The sequence below is a fragment of the Branchiostoma belcheri genome, unplaced genomic scaffold (assembly GCF_001625305.1).
Source record: "Branchiostoma belcheri isolate BF01 breed outbred unplaced genomic scaffold, Haploidv18h27 scaffold54, whole genome shotgun sequence".
NCBI lineage: Eukaryota > Metazoa > Chordata > Leptocardii > Amphioxiformes > Branchiostomatidae > Branchiostoma > Branchiostoma belcheri.
The window spans coordinates 2,071,316-2,087,049 of record NW_017804176.1 but is presented as its reverse complement, the minus strand read 5'-3'; the positions used below and the strand labels follow the sequence as shown (position 1 = coordinate 2,087,049).

Sequence of the window (15,734 nt, the reverse complement as noted above, 5' to 3'; positions counted from 1 at the left end):
ATTTTCGTCTGATTGATTGTTCCAAACTAGCACAACAGCATCAACACCCTCAGTCATCATGTTGGCCCCTTTCTTGACCTCATCCAGCTCAGATTTTTTTGGCATCTCTGAAAGTCCTGGAGTATCAACCACAGTTACTTTTATTTTCACACCATCCAGACCATCTAAAGTGTTGGTGCACTTCTCAGATTCCTGTGTTCCACCTTTGCGGGTAACTTTGAAAGCTTTTTGGTTGACCAAAGTATTGCCTGTTTCACTCTTTCCATTACGCTTGCACCCCACAAGAAGTATGTTCACTGTGGTGGCTTCCAGTTCAGAGTATGGTGTTAAATTATGGGGCTCTACATCTGGAGGTTTGGGCTGAGTCTCTTCTGTTTCCAGTTCAGTGTCTAGTTGCTTCGACTCTACATTCTGTGGTTTGGGTTGAGTCTCTTCTAAATCCAGCTCAGAGTCTGTTGGTTTGGATTGAGTCTCTTCTGTGTTCAGCTCAGAGTCTGGTGGTTTGGGTTGAGTCCCTTCTGTGTCCATCTCAGAGTCTGGTGGTTTGGATTGAGCCCCTTCTGTGTCCAGTTCAGTGTCTGGTGGTTTGGGTTGAGTCTCTTCTGTGTCCAGTTCAGAGTCTGGTGGTTTGGATTGAGTCTCTTCTGTGTCCAGTTCAGTGTCTGGTGGTTTGGGTTGAGTCTCTTCTGTGTCCAGTTCAGAGTCTGTTGGTTTGGATTGAGTCTCTTCTGTGTCCAGTTCAAGGTCTGGTGGTTTGGGTTGAGTCTCTTCTGTGTCCAGTTCAAGGTCTGGTAGTTTGGATTGAGTCTCTTCTGTGTCCAGTCCAGTGTCTGGTGGTTTGGGTTGAGTCCCTTCTGTGTCCAGTTCAGTGTCTGGTGGTTTGGGTTGAGTCTCTTCTGTGTCCAGTTCAGAGTCTGTTGGTTTGGATTGAGTCTCTTCTGTGTCCAGTTCAGAGTCTGGTGGTTTGGGTTGAGTCTCTTCTGTGTCCAGTTCAGAGTCTGGTGGTCTTGGTTGAGTCTCTTCTGACTCCAGCTCAGAGTTTGGTAGTTTGGGTTGAGTCTCTTCTGTGTCCAGTTCAGAGTCTGGTGGTTTTGGTTGAGGCACACAGGTTTTTGGCTCTATATATGTGTACAGTCATGTGTTATGAAAAACAACAACAATAAAAAAACAGCAAACAAAATGAGCAAATAAGAATGACATATTAGGTATGATCCATAATAATCTTTACTCTCTATGACTCTATGAATAAGACCCTTTGACGCAGTAAGAACAACATTCATGCAAAGTCATATAATCCATATAATCATATAGGAGTATTTTGCCTCTTACTGAGGCATTCTTGTTACTGAAACTGTGTGTTGTCTGTAAGTTTGTTTGTGTGATACTGTGTGTGTGCATAATGTGTATAGTGGCGTCGTGTGGCGTAGTGGATAGAGCGTTCGGCGCTCAACAAGGAGCCCCGGGTTCGAACCTGGGTCGGAGCAGGGGGGCATGTCCGAACATGCGCACCGACGTTGTGCCCTTGGGAAAGGCACTTTACACGTATCCCCCCTCAATTAGAGGGTCAAGTCTCCAACGGCAGTTGTCTTCAGCTGGCGGACGAGAGCAGCGCCAGGCGGGCTGGCGTGATCAAGGCGGAACTTGAGCGTAACCAAGTCACCGGCAGCTCGCTGCAAGCACCCGAACCGGAACCAGCACGTCTCCCTCGATGGATCCGCTGGGGAAGACGGATGCCCAAGTGTGTGGGTCTCAGATTCGCAACCTGTTATCCACCTTAAACAAATTCACGCGAAGGCTACCGTGTCAACTGTGACCCTCACTCAGGTGCAGGGGCTGACACGGTCATCATACTCGGAAAGTCTGTATATCTGTACATGAATCTGTATCTGTGCATGACTATGTATCTGTACATGACTCTGTATCTGATTACAAATAAAGCTCACGAGTGATTGCCAAGGCATAATGTGTTTATGTTAACTTTGTGCTTTTGTTTTGTACTGTCTCTTGATCTTGATTACTAAAATTCACTATCTAAAACATGGGAGAAAAACCTACCACTCTCTGAATCCTGTATGTCCATGTCCTCTGGAGGTGTAGTATATCCTGTGTCACTTTCTGCAGAGCTGTCAGAGTGACTTGATCTTTCATCATCACTGCTAACCTGCATTTCATCTGAGGCATTCCTTTGTTTCACTTTTAACACTTTCATGCCTATATCGAAAGAATATACACTCATGTGTACTAAATAATACAAAATCTAATCTTAGATATGAAAAGAATGAAGAGATACTTGTACATGATTTGTACCATATCTTACTATCTTGTATCATCTCTGAATCTACTGACTACCTAGTGACATATAATATTGTTGGCAAATTTGAGCTATAATATTTGATATATAAGTAGCCAATACAAACAAGTAATGTGGCGTCGTGTGGTGTAGTGGTACATCACTGGACTACGAAACGGGAGACCCGGGTTCGATTCCGGGTCGTACCCGAACAAGTCCGAACATGCGCCGCGACGTTGTACCCTTGGGAAAGGTACTTAACAAGACTTTCCTCACTTCACTCAGGTGAAAATGAGTACCTAGCTTCGGCTAGGGACGTCCCTCGGATAGGACGTTAAATGGAGGTCCCGTGTTTGAGGAGAGCCACACCCCACGCACGTTAAAGAACCTACCGCACTTATCGAAAAGAGTAGGGGACCTTCCCGGTGTGAGTGGTTCAAACATTACTGTCTGGTCTCAGGTTTGACATCTTTGAAAAGGTGATAGTCACCTGTTATGTCAATCCTTCCACAAATGTGGTAAATCGTCATAAAAAAAACATAAAAAATGTCCAAGTGAGACTTAATTCACTGGGAACAGTAGAATATATTTACAAGTCATATATAGTAGAGAAGCTAGACTAGTGTATTATAATAACCTGTAAGGTAACTTGTACATGACATTTTATGTGATTTATCTTGTATCTCCTTCATTGCATTCTAAGGTGTCGAAAATGAACTTCAAGATTCTTGTAATAACCTTCTTCCTAATGAAGGTGGTGTACCTTTGCCACCAGATTTTATTGTTTACAGGGTTAGGCAGCAGGGAGAAAAGTGAAACAACTACATTACAAATTTTGTACAATCATGATTGTACATTGTCATATCTAACATGCTCTTGATATTAAATCTGCAAAACCAAATACTGGATGTCAGAATTGTGCTTTATCACAATAATTATATTTACATATTACTTTATATTTGGGAGATCTCAATTTGTCTCTTATTGTACAAAATCCTCAGTATTCTCAGCACTTATTTAGTCAGAGTTTTCCTGATCAGCAAGAGCAACTTTCACCTCTCATAACATCTGAGATGTACAGTCATGTACTTACCCTCTTCCTTCTCCACATCTTCTGCTTCCTTTGAAAGCTTTCCTTTTCCAAGGACTTTCAGTATTTCCTTCAGTAATCCAAGATTCCCCCTACCAATCCTGTGATCGTCTTCCAACATGTTAAATATTTCGTGCGGACTTGCATTCTGAACTCTTCCTCTAGCAATAAGCCCATCAGTAATCATCAACTCTCGCAAGCTTTCCACTTCAATTTCAGAAAAATTATCACTAATCCTTCTGTATAGCTTATTACGAGAGGAAAGTTCAACCGTAGTTGTTTTTGAGTCACCCTGGTCATCCATGGGACTCCATGGGACTGGGCACTGTTGAAAAGGATAGAAAAAAGTCTAAGAATGTTGTAAATTCACTCAAACTCAAAATTTGCTGTGAACCCTGTAAATCATGTGCATTAATTGTTACAGTACGTAGGGAATGTGATGTTTCTCCCTTTTTTTAGTTGACAGTCACATAATTAAAAGCCCTCTCATGCAGCTTTTTAATTATTAATAATAAAGTCATTATTTGCAAAATCATGCCCAATTTGTTTACCAAAGTATGGTCTTTTTTATGCTTGCTCATGGGGTTCGCTTGGAATTGTGGGAGGAAATAACTAACTCAGTCACGTACATCTGGTCACGTACACACAATCCTTCAATACTAAGTATATCTTTTATACATTATTATTTACTTATCACTTTAAGAGGCAAAAGTTACAACCAAACTGAGTTAGCTGGGCCTTGGTCTTTAATGGAAGGCATACTTTATGTCTCTAGTCACATAAAAGAAAAAAAAGAGTCAAACATACATGTATGTGCATAATATTGGACTGCAAGAAAGATTTAGAAGATTTAACATATTGACTATGAATTTTCATATTTGACATAAACCTAAAATTCTAAATCATAACATAATGGCAAATTGTGTCTTGCTGAAAGGATCTTTTACATATTAACCATTATCTTCTTTTACAACTTCTAATTCCTAAAATATAGCGGCCATATTTATCCAAGGAAATCTCCCTGAACAAAACAGCCACCAATAGACACATTTTATTTTCAATCTCCTCCAGTTTCTATCATATTTTTCAAGAAAATGGACTTACCTTGTGTTTTAATGGAAGAAACTTAGCAGATGTTAAGCTTGTGCTGAATGTAGCAGTTGACTCAGACTACTGTGTGAACAATGTAACTGTTAGAACTGTTACAGTAACTTGCTAGTCTCGTGACCAGTGGCCCTCCGTGTTCTGTTTGAACAATTTCAAATTTAACCAATCCCCTCCCTTTTGGCTTTACACCTTTGCACAGGGTACCAATGGACTTTGAGTTGTTTTTCATTGTTGTAATAGTATAAGGAGTAAAGGTCAATACCAATCAGATTAGAATGAACTGTTAGGTGGTAACGTAGAAAGCATGATGGTTGGCACAGTAACTGAAAATGTAAACTTTTCATAATCTCCAAGCAGCCACGTATTGGATCCTCTGAGACCAATGGCCTGTCTGAGAGGATCCAATACATGCCTGGCCAATTTGATACAGTAACTGTCTTTTGCCACCCTAAGACGTGCTTGGAGATTAAAGTTTTCATAAGTATCAAATAATTGTAGGTCGTTTTGAGGTATTAGCACTTACACCAATTAAGTCATCTGAACTGTTTACCAAGGTCATGCCACCCACACCACGAGTTGAAAGATGTTCCTCGGCCAGTCTTAAATTATTTAATTTCCTTTGTATACTAAATCATAAATGGATGAACAATATACAAAACAGTAATTAGTAAAAGTCTATTGTGACTGATTGTGACAGTTTGCCAGTTTTGCTATTTTTGAAAAGCTGCCTCCTACATACACAATGCACACGTAAATGTCAAAGCCTAAATTCATATCCAAAAGCTTAGGGGCATGCAGTACCTCTATTTAAACACAGTCAGGCTATGTTTAGACAGTTTTTAGGTTTAGATTGTTCCTGTGATGGTCACTCGAGGTACATTGTAGCTGGGCAGGTTTGTGAACATTGTTAATTGTTAATTAATATACAATTTTAAAACAGCTGTATTTTTCCTCATGACAGAGCCTCAACAGACACTGTGGTTGACCGGTTGACCTACTCTGCCTACATGACCACAGCACGCTCCCTGTTTGAGAGGGACAAGCTTCTGTTTGCTCTGCTGGTGTCCATGGAGGTAAGGATATTGTAACAGACACATAAAAAGTCACTTGTCTTCTAGTATCAATATTACTTATTATAAAAGTAAATTGGAAGCTACATTTTAGCACCATTTACTTAATCCTGCCACGATGGAAAAAAAGTTCCTATCTCGAAAGCAATGCCCCCCATTATAATGCACACTGGTACCAAGACCAGGCATAAGTCAAGTACATTTGTCATGTAAGTCAATAATACACTATTGAAGACTTATCAGTAACATTTTCTAACAGTGACCTGTCTTGATTCAATAATTTTTCACTACCCTATAGCTTGAGGACTCAGAAGGCAGACTGGGGCCAGGTGAGAGGGAGTTCATCATCTCTCCAACCTTCGCCTCAACCGTCATGTCTACCATGGGGTACGGGGTCGGCTCTGATGCCCGCGCTAATGCCAGGAAGCCATTTGATTGGATGCTGGATGACCAATACCATAACCTTCAAGTACGTGAGGCATTCTTTTAGTAATCATTGTCTGCAATATGATAGTAAGAGCACTTCCTACATGTATGTAATTCAGTGCATTGAAATACTATGTGGGAGGGGGGTGACCTTGAAATTCAATATGTGTACATGTACATGATTGTACGTTTATTACAGTATGATTTCTTGCATTTTGCTTGATTTTTGTAGATATAAAAATAAATATTTTTTCTTCTTGAATGCAGGTCCTGGCTGTATACTACCAGTGGTTCCAAGATGCCTTTGACAAACTACCAAAAGATGGCCGTGAGATGCCGTGGAGGACACTCTGTGAGAACGACAAGCCAGAACTGGCCGCCTTGCCAGACAAGATGGACGACTACTACACACCTATGCAGCGCTACTGTGTCATTCGGGCCTTACGAAGTGACCGCATCATGCATGCCAGCTCCAACTTTGTGTCCAAGGTTTTGGGTAAAAAGTGAGTACCGTATATCCAACATCTGCAAAAGGGATGAAACAACAGAAAACCTGTATAGCATCAACTCAGTTTAAACCATTCCTGGGCCAATTCTTACTGCAGGAATTCATTTAAAATTCCATTCAGCTTAGACATGAAATAGTATATATTTTTTACCATAGACAGGAACTTTCAAACCTGTCCTGTCCTTGGTGCTGAATTCCTGGTTTCCTCCTGAATCTCTCACTGTTGGGCTAATGGATCCTCTTCCCTGAGAGCTTGTAGACAGATGCCCATTACTATATAGAGAAGCATTCCCATTCCTAGAACTACCAATTGGAGCTCAACATTCTTTATTACTATAGTATGAATAACAAAGAAAATCTGTCCAAAAGTAGTTAAGGGCTTTCTCTCACAATGGAAACCAGTCATTACGGTGTTGTGACTTTCTAAACAATCTTTTACAACCAGGTATGCAGGAGAGATCCCACTAGACCTGCCAGGTGTGCTGAGACAGTCCACCCCGCAGACTCCCATCATCCTGCTGTACACCTCAGAGAGCGACCTGGCAGAGACGCTGTTTACGGAGTTCGCCGCCAAGAAGCAGGAGGCGTGCCAGGTGGTGTACCTGAGCAGTGGCAGTCCGCAGGAGGAGAGGAGAGTTCGCAGGGCCATGGCAAAGGCTGCGGAAGAGGTAAGAATGAGCTTTGTAAAAGCTACATGTACCTCAGTCTGTTAAGAACGCATTTGAATGAGAATTGTAACTTACTGACAGTGTTCATATTGTATGTTGTGCAGTTACCAAGGCTAGCCCCTTTGAATAGCCTCCAGATAACTGGGCATTCCTGGCTGTATCACTATTGTAATGGTTATAGTTTACCTCTTATAATACACTATGATATACAGCTTAATAATATCAAGTCAGTGCTAAAGCTGTACCATTTTTTGGCAACACCTCAGGAGCAGAGCCTTTTTTTATTGTTGTATAGCTTGCCTCTCACTTCACTGCCAAGGGAAAGAACCATATGATTGTTTTTGAAAAAAAGTACTGATCTTTATGTAAATACTGCCTTGAATAGATGTACTGACCCATATTGGTTTGTACAATTGTTTTGAGACTCAGTGTAACATTTTTGTCCCTTGCCTCTAGGGTCATTGGCTGCTGTTGCACAATGCCCACAATGCCCTGCACTTCCTGCAAACCCTGGACACCACCCTGCAGGAGAAGAAGCTGCCGGCTGACTCCAACTTCCGCCTGTGGGTGTCGGCCCAGCCCCACCCTAAACTTCCCATCCACCTGCTGCAACATGCCATCAAAGTGGTGGTGGACACTCCCATGGTGAGAACTGATTATAGTGTGTTCCTCTGTGTATGGAATTTTCTTTTTCAGCATTGCTGTTTGTGTTCTTGTAGTTATTTCCAAATGCCAGACTCATCATTTACACTTACTGGAAGTTAGGTCAAAGGTCCAGAAAAGGTTATCTCATTTTCATTCTTTACTTTTCTGATGCATGCATGTCTGTTGCCTAATTGGAGCCAATGGTAGCTCTGATGCGAATATTAGACAGAATAGAAAAATTGCATTGCAAATATAGCAATCTTATTGGTAAGAATTTGAATTTAAAAATAAAACAATGATTGTGTAGGAAGTCTTAAATCTACATTAAGGTACAGAATATACTTAACGATCTTTCATTTTGCTTCATTATTTCCACAGATGATGAGGGACCACATGGTGAGGTCCATGCAGTGGATTGAGCCTGAGACTTTGAAGACCAGCACGCGGCCTGAGTGGCCTGCCGTCCTCCATAACCTGTTCATGGTGCACGGAGCTCTGCGCCTCAGGGCCAGGTTTGGCAGGGGAGGCTGGAACAGGCCTGGGGACATGATCTTTGGCAACAATGAACTTCAGGTGCGTACACTGTCTTGATTAACTCAGATTGATGATTACAATTATACTCATAGCTTGGAGAACAATATAAAAAGATGCTGTGGACACTTATGGTTCATATTCAATATATTTATTACTTGAGCAGATAGTCTGTTATCTATGCGGATGGTCTGATTTTTAGTCGCCAAAGACAAGTGTTAACTTTGTTTTCATCATCCTAAAGTTATTATATCGGATTCCTTATCTTGTTTTTAGGAGGGTCTGAGGCTGGTGCTAGATGAGTTCAGTGACACCACTTCTACTGACATGCCTGGTACACCTGGAAAAGGCATTGCATGGACTGCACTCAGATATATGCTGACAGAGGTATACGCATCCTTTATGATTATCATAACACTTGTCTAATAGTATGATAATCATTATAGTCATTGTGCACTCATGAGTCATTAATACATGACACATTTGTATGTGTAGCACCATAAATCCATTTTGACCATCAAAATACCATGAAGACCAAATCACAATGTCATCCTAAAATGTCTTAATAGATATTTCCTGCATTTAAGATACCAAATGCGCAGCTCATCTCATAGTAGCAGAAAATGATAGATAGCTGCCAATCATCCCTGGTTTTGTTTCCTGAAGGTTTCCTTGTGTTCCCCCAGGTAATCTATGGCAGCTATGTGAGTGATGAGTATGACCAGCAGACCCTGTCTGCTATGGTGGACTACTGGATGGGACCCAACGCCATGAAGAAGGAGTTTGAAGTCCCCAGATGTGAGTTGTACACAAATCTTATCACAAGGATAAAATTATATAAGCAAACAATATTTTATTAGATCTTAAGGCTGCAATGCCAGAGCAATAAATGGTTGTGTTTTAATTTGTTTGGATCAAAATGATTGACTGTGTATTCTACCCACAGTGAAACACAAGATCCCTGCTGCCTTCTTTGCCAACTACATCCGGTACAACTCCCTGGTGCAGGCTCTGGAACAGATCCCTAACTTCTTCCTGGATGTGCCTGAAGCCTGCAACATGCACTCATTCACTGAGGTATGGGATTGGGCATTTCAAGACACAATTTTATGAAGTCTTCTCTTCAGAGTATTTGATTTTACCCACAACAATGTGACACTTTACGTATGATACTTTTTAGGTTTTTATAATCAGATTTGGACAATCTAATTTTGTGACACATTTTCTGTGTTTTTCGTACAGACCCTACTGGGAGATGACCAGTATATCTTCACCAGACTGAACAGTGTGTATGACATCATGCCATCCTCCCCCACCCTCAGTCATGTGGTATCACCCAGACCCCCCACTCCATACGCAGGTATGTGGTACAGTCCAACATCTCTTCTTCTTTTTTCTCAGTCCATCATTTTGCCTAAAATTGTCTCTTTTTTTAACTTCTCATAATGAGACTATTGTCACAGTGACAGTTACTACAGCTGTAACATTGTATATCACAGACTAATTCAATCATACTTTTCTCAACACCCCCTCTCCCAGGTCCCCCCCTGACGACCATCAGTGCGACCAGTAGCCTCCCCCTGGTGGTGAATCGGGGGGTGTTTGCCACCCAGACTTACGCTGCACTTAAGAACAGGAAGGAACAGGAGTTGTACGAACTCTCCACTACTCTGCTCACTAAAGTACCCAGGGCATGGGGAAAGGTCGGTGTGAAATCATTCTTTTCTGAAAAATAATGATTGAAATTGATCTAAAACTCAGGAAAATTACTGTAACACTCTTTGAAACAAACGTTGCAGGACACAAGCTGGCAATGGAATGCATTATTCATTTTATCATTAATTATTAAACTGGAAGTAATGTTACACTATGGGCTGCAACAGGTGTCAATTTAGTATTTTTAAACTTTACAGCAGCATGGCTTGACAACTACATGACTATTTTATATGATTGGACTGCCTACTATGTTTCAGGAGTATATTGCTGACCGTATCAAGAAACTGGGAGGAGCCACAGCCTTTAATGTGTTCATCCAGAGAGAGGTGGAAGCGCTGATGAAGCTCATTGGTGAAGTTCGCAGGTCACTCAATGTAAGTAACTGTTACACTGATATTTAAAAGAGACAATGGCCAAGTTGTGTTCACCTCATCTAACAGAATAGTAATGTTACCAATGTCAGATTTCATTTTAGATTCATGCCATATTTATTATATGGCATTAATATTTGATATGTGTATTTGTGCATAAAGCGATTGAAAAGACTTTCAAGGAATTTAGTTGGCAGGATGAACAAATTTCTGACAATTTTGTGCAATATTAGTCCAGTTACAACCTGTTTGATAATTGTTGTGGCTGTTGTTTTTTTCCATTTCCTCCATGCCACAGGTCTTAACTGGTTGGTAAGTCTGTAGATTGTGTGACACATACTTTTGCACATCTTGTATTGGCACCAGAAGTGTATGGCATTGCTTGTTTCATGAACCAGAATTTCATTGATTGAGGGTGGCACATTTGGGTTTTCAATTCTTAGTGTTGTCAGATACACTCAATGCTCAAATGGTGTCTGCCGCAAATCTAGGCAGTGCAAACAATTAGATACTCTTTTTTTTTCTGGTCAACAATGCACTGTGTGTGCCCACTGTGGACTTTAAGCCCCTGTCACATATAACTGACCAAGGTCTTGCAATGGGAAGGTCCAGAATTTGTGATTGAGACTTTAAACACTGCATCATTGAATCACTCACAGGAGCAAATTGTGGTGTAAGCAAAGAATATTTCCTTTCAAATTTAAAACAGCATGTTTTACCTCATTTGAATCTTCAGGCCATCAAGTCAGCAGCTGACACAGTTGAAGGCCTCCCCCTGGGTGACCAGTTGTCGGAGGACTACCTGACGGTTGCGGATGACCTGTACCACTACCGTACGCCCGAGCTGTGGTGTCGTCTGGGCGGGGATGCCGTCCCACCGCCAACATGGAACCCTGCACAGTGGCTGACTGACCTCACCAACAGACACGCACACTTTGAGAAGCTCTTGTCTCAGGTAAGATGGACAGATGTCAATCATTGATTTAAAACTTACATAATACAGAATTTAGCCAAAGTTGGCAATCATATCACAATGTTTTCAAAGATGCTGAAGTATAGCTACTAGGAAATCATGTTGCAAAAGATAGATTTTGAGAATAGTTAAACATTATTTTGATGGTTTTACAAATTAAAGCTACAACTGTAGTAACTGTTACAATGTACATAAGTTAGTGCCCCCTATCCAGAGCCCTCTACACCCCAAGAAGAAGTCAGTGGTAAGATTTCAGTCAGTGGTAAGACTTTTACCATGAATTCACCGTACCAATTATACATGAACTTTCACATTATTACTGTTTATCGATATGGTTCCATATTGGAAATCTTAAACTCCCTTTGATTAATTTACAGGGGAGAGAGAAGTTCCCTGCCTACTGGCCTGGAGCATTTTTCCAGCCCCGTGCCCTGTTTGGGCTGCTCAAGTCTGAGTCAGTCAAGAACTTCACAGACAAGTATGGATATGTGGAGCCTCTCATGTTCCAGACTGAGATCACTGCAAGGGACAAGGACCATGTAAGTAGTGGTTCCAAACATGTCAGTGGTTGAGGTTATGCTAAGATGTAGATATTTGAAGGATAATGATTGTAACATTGCACTCGGCCAATTAGGTCTCACCATGCATTGCTTTGGATGTGTGCACCTCATAATGTGTGCGATTCACAGTTACTGTACAATGTAATACTTGAGTACACATTAAAATTAGATCCTGTAACTACTACAGTACCATAACTTACAATGATTCTAAAACTAAAAAAAAAACTAAGTGAACAGAAGGTAAGAACTGCATGTGTGCTAAGGGTTTTGTAAATACTAATTGCATTTTCTAACAAATAGAGTCTCTGATCATTTCATTTGGATAAGACTCATAGATGGTAATTTTCTTCTTTCTCCCTCAGCTGAGAGATCCTCCCAACGAGGGCATGTTTGTATTTGGGCTGTACCTGTGGGGATGTACGTGGGAGAAGACCACCAGTGAGCTCCTGGACACGCCGCCCAAGTCCGGCCCCTCCACCCTCCCCGTCATCCACGTCACGTGTGTCCCGCAGTCCGACAAACTCACCGACCCCGTCAAGGCGGCGGAGACGTACCAGTGCCCGTGTTACATCTCCCGTACAAACTGCAGGGAGCCAGTTCTCACGCTGGACGTGCGTCATGATGGCATCACTGCTACTCGTTGGTCTCTGCGGGGGTTGGCGGGAACGCTCAGACCTTTCTAGCGCCCCCTATCTGTGACTGTATGTTTATGCAGAGCAACATGGCAGTTTTGTCAATATAACGCACTTCCAGCATGGGAATGCAAAGATTGTAAACATTCAAAATTTACACCTGACTTGGCTGTAACATTATACAAGCTTTCTCTAACAACAACGGAGAGTAATGTTATTAATAACGAGAATTGTCAGAAACAGTTGTTAACAGTCTAGTAAGTTTTGTTTGAAGAGATTTTAATCCTAAGCTCTTGCTTCATGCATATACTTTATGTATTACACATGATTGCATAATGTACTATTAACATAAACCTGAAATTTTTAAGGAACAAGCTTTAAACAGACTATGAGTGTTTGGAACCCTTCTTTGTGTCAAGTTAGTATAATTTTGCTGAGAGTTACAGCAATATGTGTGCTGCTGGTGTTGTACAGTTAAAGACAATCAGATCTTACACTTTGACAATTTAACTGCCAAATGATTTCAGACAAGGTATTTTCTGTAAGCCAAAGTTACAATAAAAGTTCTATGCACTGAGCTATATCCGTCCTGGTAAACGTACAATCATTATATTACATGACTGTTCTTTTCCGTCCTCAAGTCAGAATGCCTAGTTTAGCTAATCCGTCCTATTCTTGACATACCACTTTCAAACCCAGCCAAAGTTATTAGCAGTAACTGTTCATCCGTCCTATGAGATTTGTACCTTAATGCTTCCATCCAAGATGTGGTAGAAACTTTGTACAAGCTGTATCAATATTCAAGTGTATGATATATATTTGCATATTCCAGACTAATAAAAATGTGCATATTTGTAACTTTCGAGATTATAGTGATAACTGTTGAGTGTTAATGCCCATTGCATTTTGTATCGTACATTTCATTATTATTATGATTTTCGTGGTGTATTGACTATGCAATGGCAGTATGTTTAATGAGATTAATCTGTTCGTATCGCATGCATTTATGGGGTTTATGGTGTGTATATTGATATGGAAGTTTGTATATGTTGGTGTTCAGAATTTCTTAGAAAGTTTTATATCAGGAATGCTTTGTTTTTGCAATGGGCTGCTAGAATACTACATTTTTGTTAAGGTAAATTTTGTTATAAGGCTTATGTTAATGTAACCGTTGAAATTAAAATGTATGAGGTTATTGAGATAACGTCCAGTTTATTTTCTTTTTTTTATACAATGATGTATTTCTTGCTCTATTAATACTCAGTTTTTCCTGTGATATTAACCTTCTTACTGCTGCCTAACTTGTAAAGTTGAAATGCATTGTCTGCTTATTACCAAACATTAGTTATCATTTGCCATCAACTATTATACTGACTTGTACTTGTTAAGGTCTTATCATCTTCTCATGAGTAGCCAGTGTCATTGAGTATGTAGTAACCATTCACTATATGATGTTCCACAGTAAAATAGCACATTGTTGTGTATATCTCTGATTTTCTGTGAGCGCCATAGGATTCATGCAGACTTTTTACTGTTGGCACGATTTTGTTGTACCAGCTGTTTTGCAAATTCTTCTTTTAGGATGGGTTGTCCCTGCCACACGTGACCCAAGCGTCATTTCGGTACGTACGCATACCTTCTGTGTATCACGCCCATAGTTAAATGTGAAATTTGAAGTCTTTCATAAACATTGGTAAAAAAACTATATAGGAAAGCTTAAAGTAAAGCTTATTTTAGTATTTTACAGTACGTTGAAGTTATCGATTGGTGTCAAGTGCCAAGTATTGTCTTGGATATTGTGGCATAATTAAATTGTATTCGATTGATGATAATTGCTAAATTTGAATGGCAAGGACTATATTATGCTTCCACCATTCATATCCCACTTTAAAGCTTTTATTGGAACTTGGAAGAGACTAGAATTTATGATATTTTTTTATTGCACCAATACAGCTGATGCTCTTGTACGAAGATAAAGGAAGACCATAGACTGAACTTTTAAGGTTGGTATGAAATCTTTAAGCTTCTTTCATATTAGTTATGTCCATAAAACCAATATTTTTTACATTTTCTCGCCACAACGTTGCCCGCACTACAGTTTGGTCCAGTACATGCATATTTCCCATACGCACCATTACAGGCATTTTTCGCTCCCCGTTACAACATAGTCACAGTGACACGTGTTTGGAACGTCGACGCGTCAGCTGCCACTTGTCATGAGTTGTCTGTTTCTTTCAACGGATTTTCGCGTTATCAGCCGCTATACATAAGATGTATGTATTTATATCCCTATGGTTTAGTCATACAACTGCAACTGAGAATAAATTTTAATCTAACATGGCAAAGTAAACAAAGATGGCAAAGTGACATGAATTCTATAACTACACTAAGTAAAAAAACGCAAATTTAAAACCTAAATTTGATTGTTAATACGTAACTTTGCAAGGTATCATACTCTGTATTTTTGTTCAAGGTTTACAACTTTTCTATGATTCCAAATGCCATCATAGTGCAATTTTGCCGTTGCTATACTTAATAAATCTAAGGGCATGGTTATACAGTTATACATGTAGCAAACCTGCGATTTTTAGCATTACACTGTTATTATGTAACATTGATTGCAAGGAATTTTAACACTGTTATTGGCCAAATGTACAGTCATGTAGTCTGTAGAAGATGATGAGGACTTAAAACACAGTTATAACATTTAATACACGAACTGAAACTTCCTGATATATGCACCTGTTTAAGCCTCGGATATATGTTCATGACAGACATCTTACTTCTTACGTGACCTTATTGCCTTCAGAACGCACTTGGTGTTCACATTGTAAACATATCCCGTCTGCACATGTACACGTCATGTGTGCCTGACATGTCACATATGTCACCGGCCGAACCCCTGCGGAGCCGGGGCACTCATCCCGTCCAAACAGACCTCCTGTTGGGCAGGAACGCAAACTTATGGCTAGTTTTAGTCTATTAGCATTATCTACATTCTTTAGTTGCTTTGTACAATCATTAAGGGCTGTAATTCCTGATGAATACTCGGGGTGTGGTCCGACTGTTCCCTGGTGTGTTCTGATGCATCTGCCGTCGTCACTTTTCCGCAAAATATCGCCGTTCTATTTTTGGTCGCTGACGGCC

The 15,734-nt window shown here is 40.4% G+C and overlaps 1 protein-coding gene across 1 annotated transcript in view; it reads left to right on the top strand.

Moving 5' to 3' along the window:
• Positions 1–15,734, top strand: part of LOC109481091 (dynein heavy chain 5, axonemal-like) — a 39,661-nt gene that overhangs the window by 11,593 nt on the left and 12,334 nt on the right. The window contains exons 6-11 of the mRNA XM_019783562.1: positions 5,449–5,560; positions 5,856–6,026; positions 6,251–6,486; positions 6,937–7,159; positions 7,616–7,804; positions 8,183–8,377. Of these exons, the coding sequence (XP_019639121.1) occupies positions 5,449–5,560; positions 5,856–6,026; positions 6,251–6,486; positions 6,937–7,159; positions 7,616–7,804; positions 8,183–8,377 (1,126 nt within the window). The remainder of the gene's footprint in view (positions 1–5,448; positions 5,561–5,855; positions 6,027–6,250; positions 6,487–6,936; positions 7,160–7,615; positions 7,805–8,182; positions 8,378–15,734) is intronic.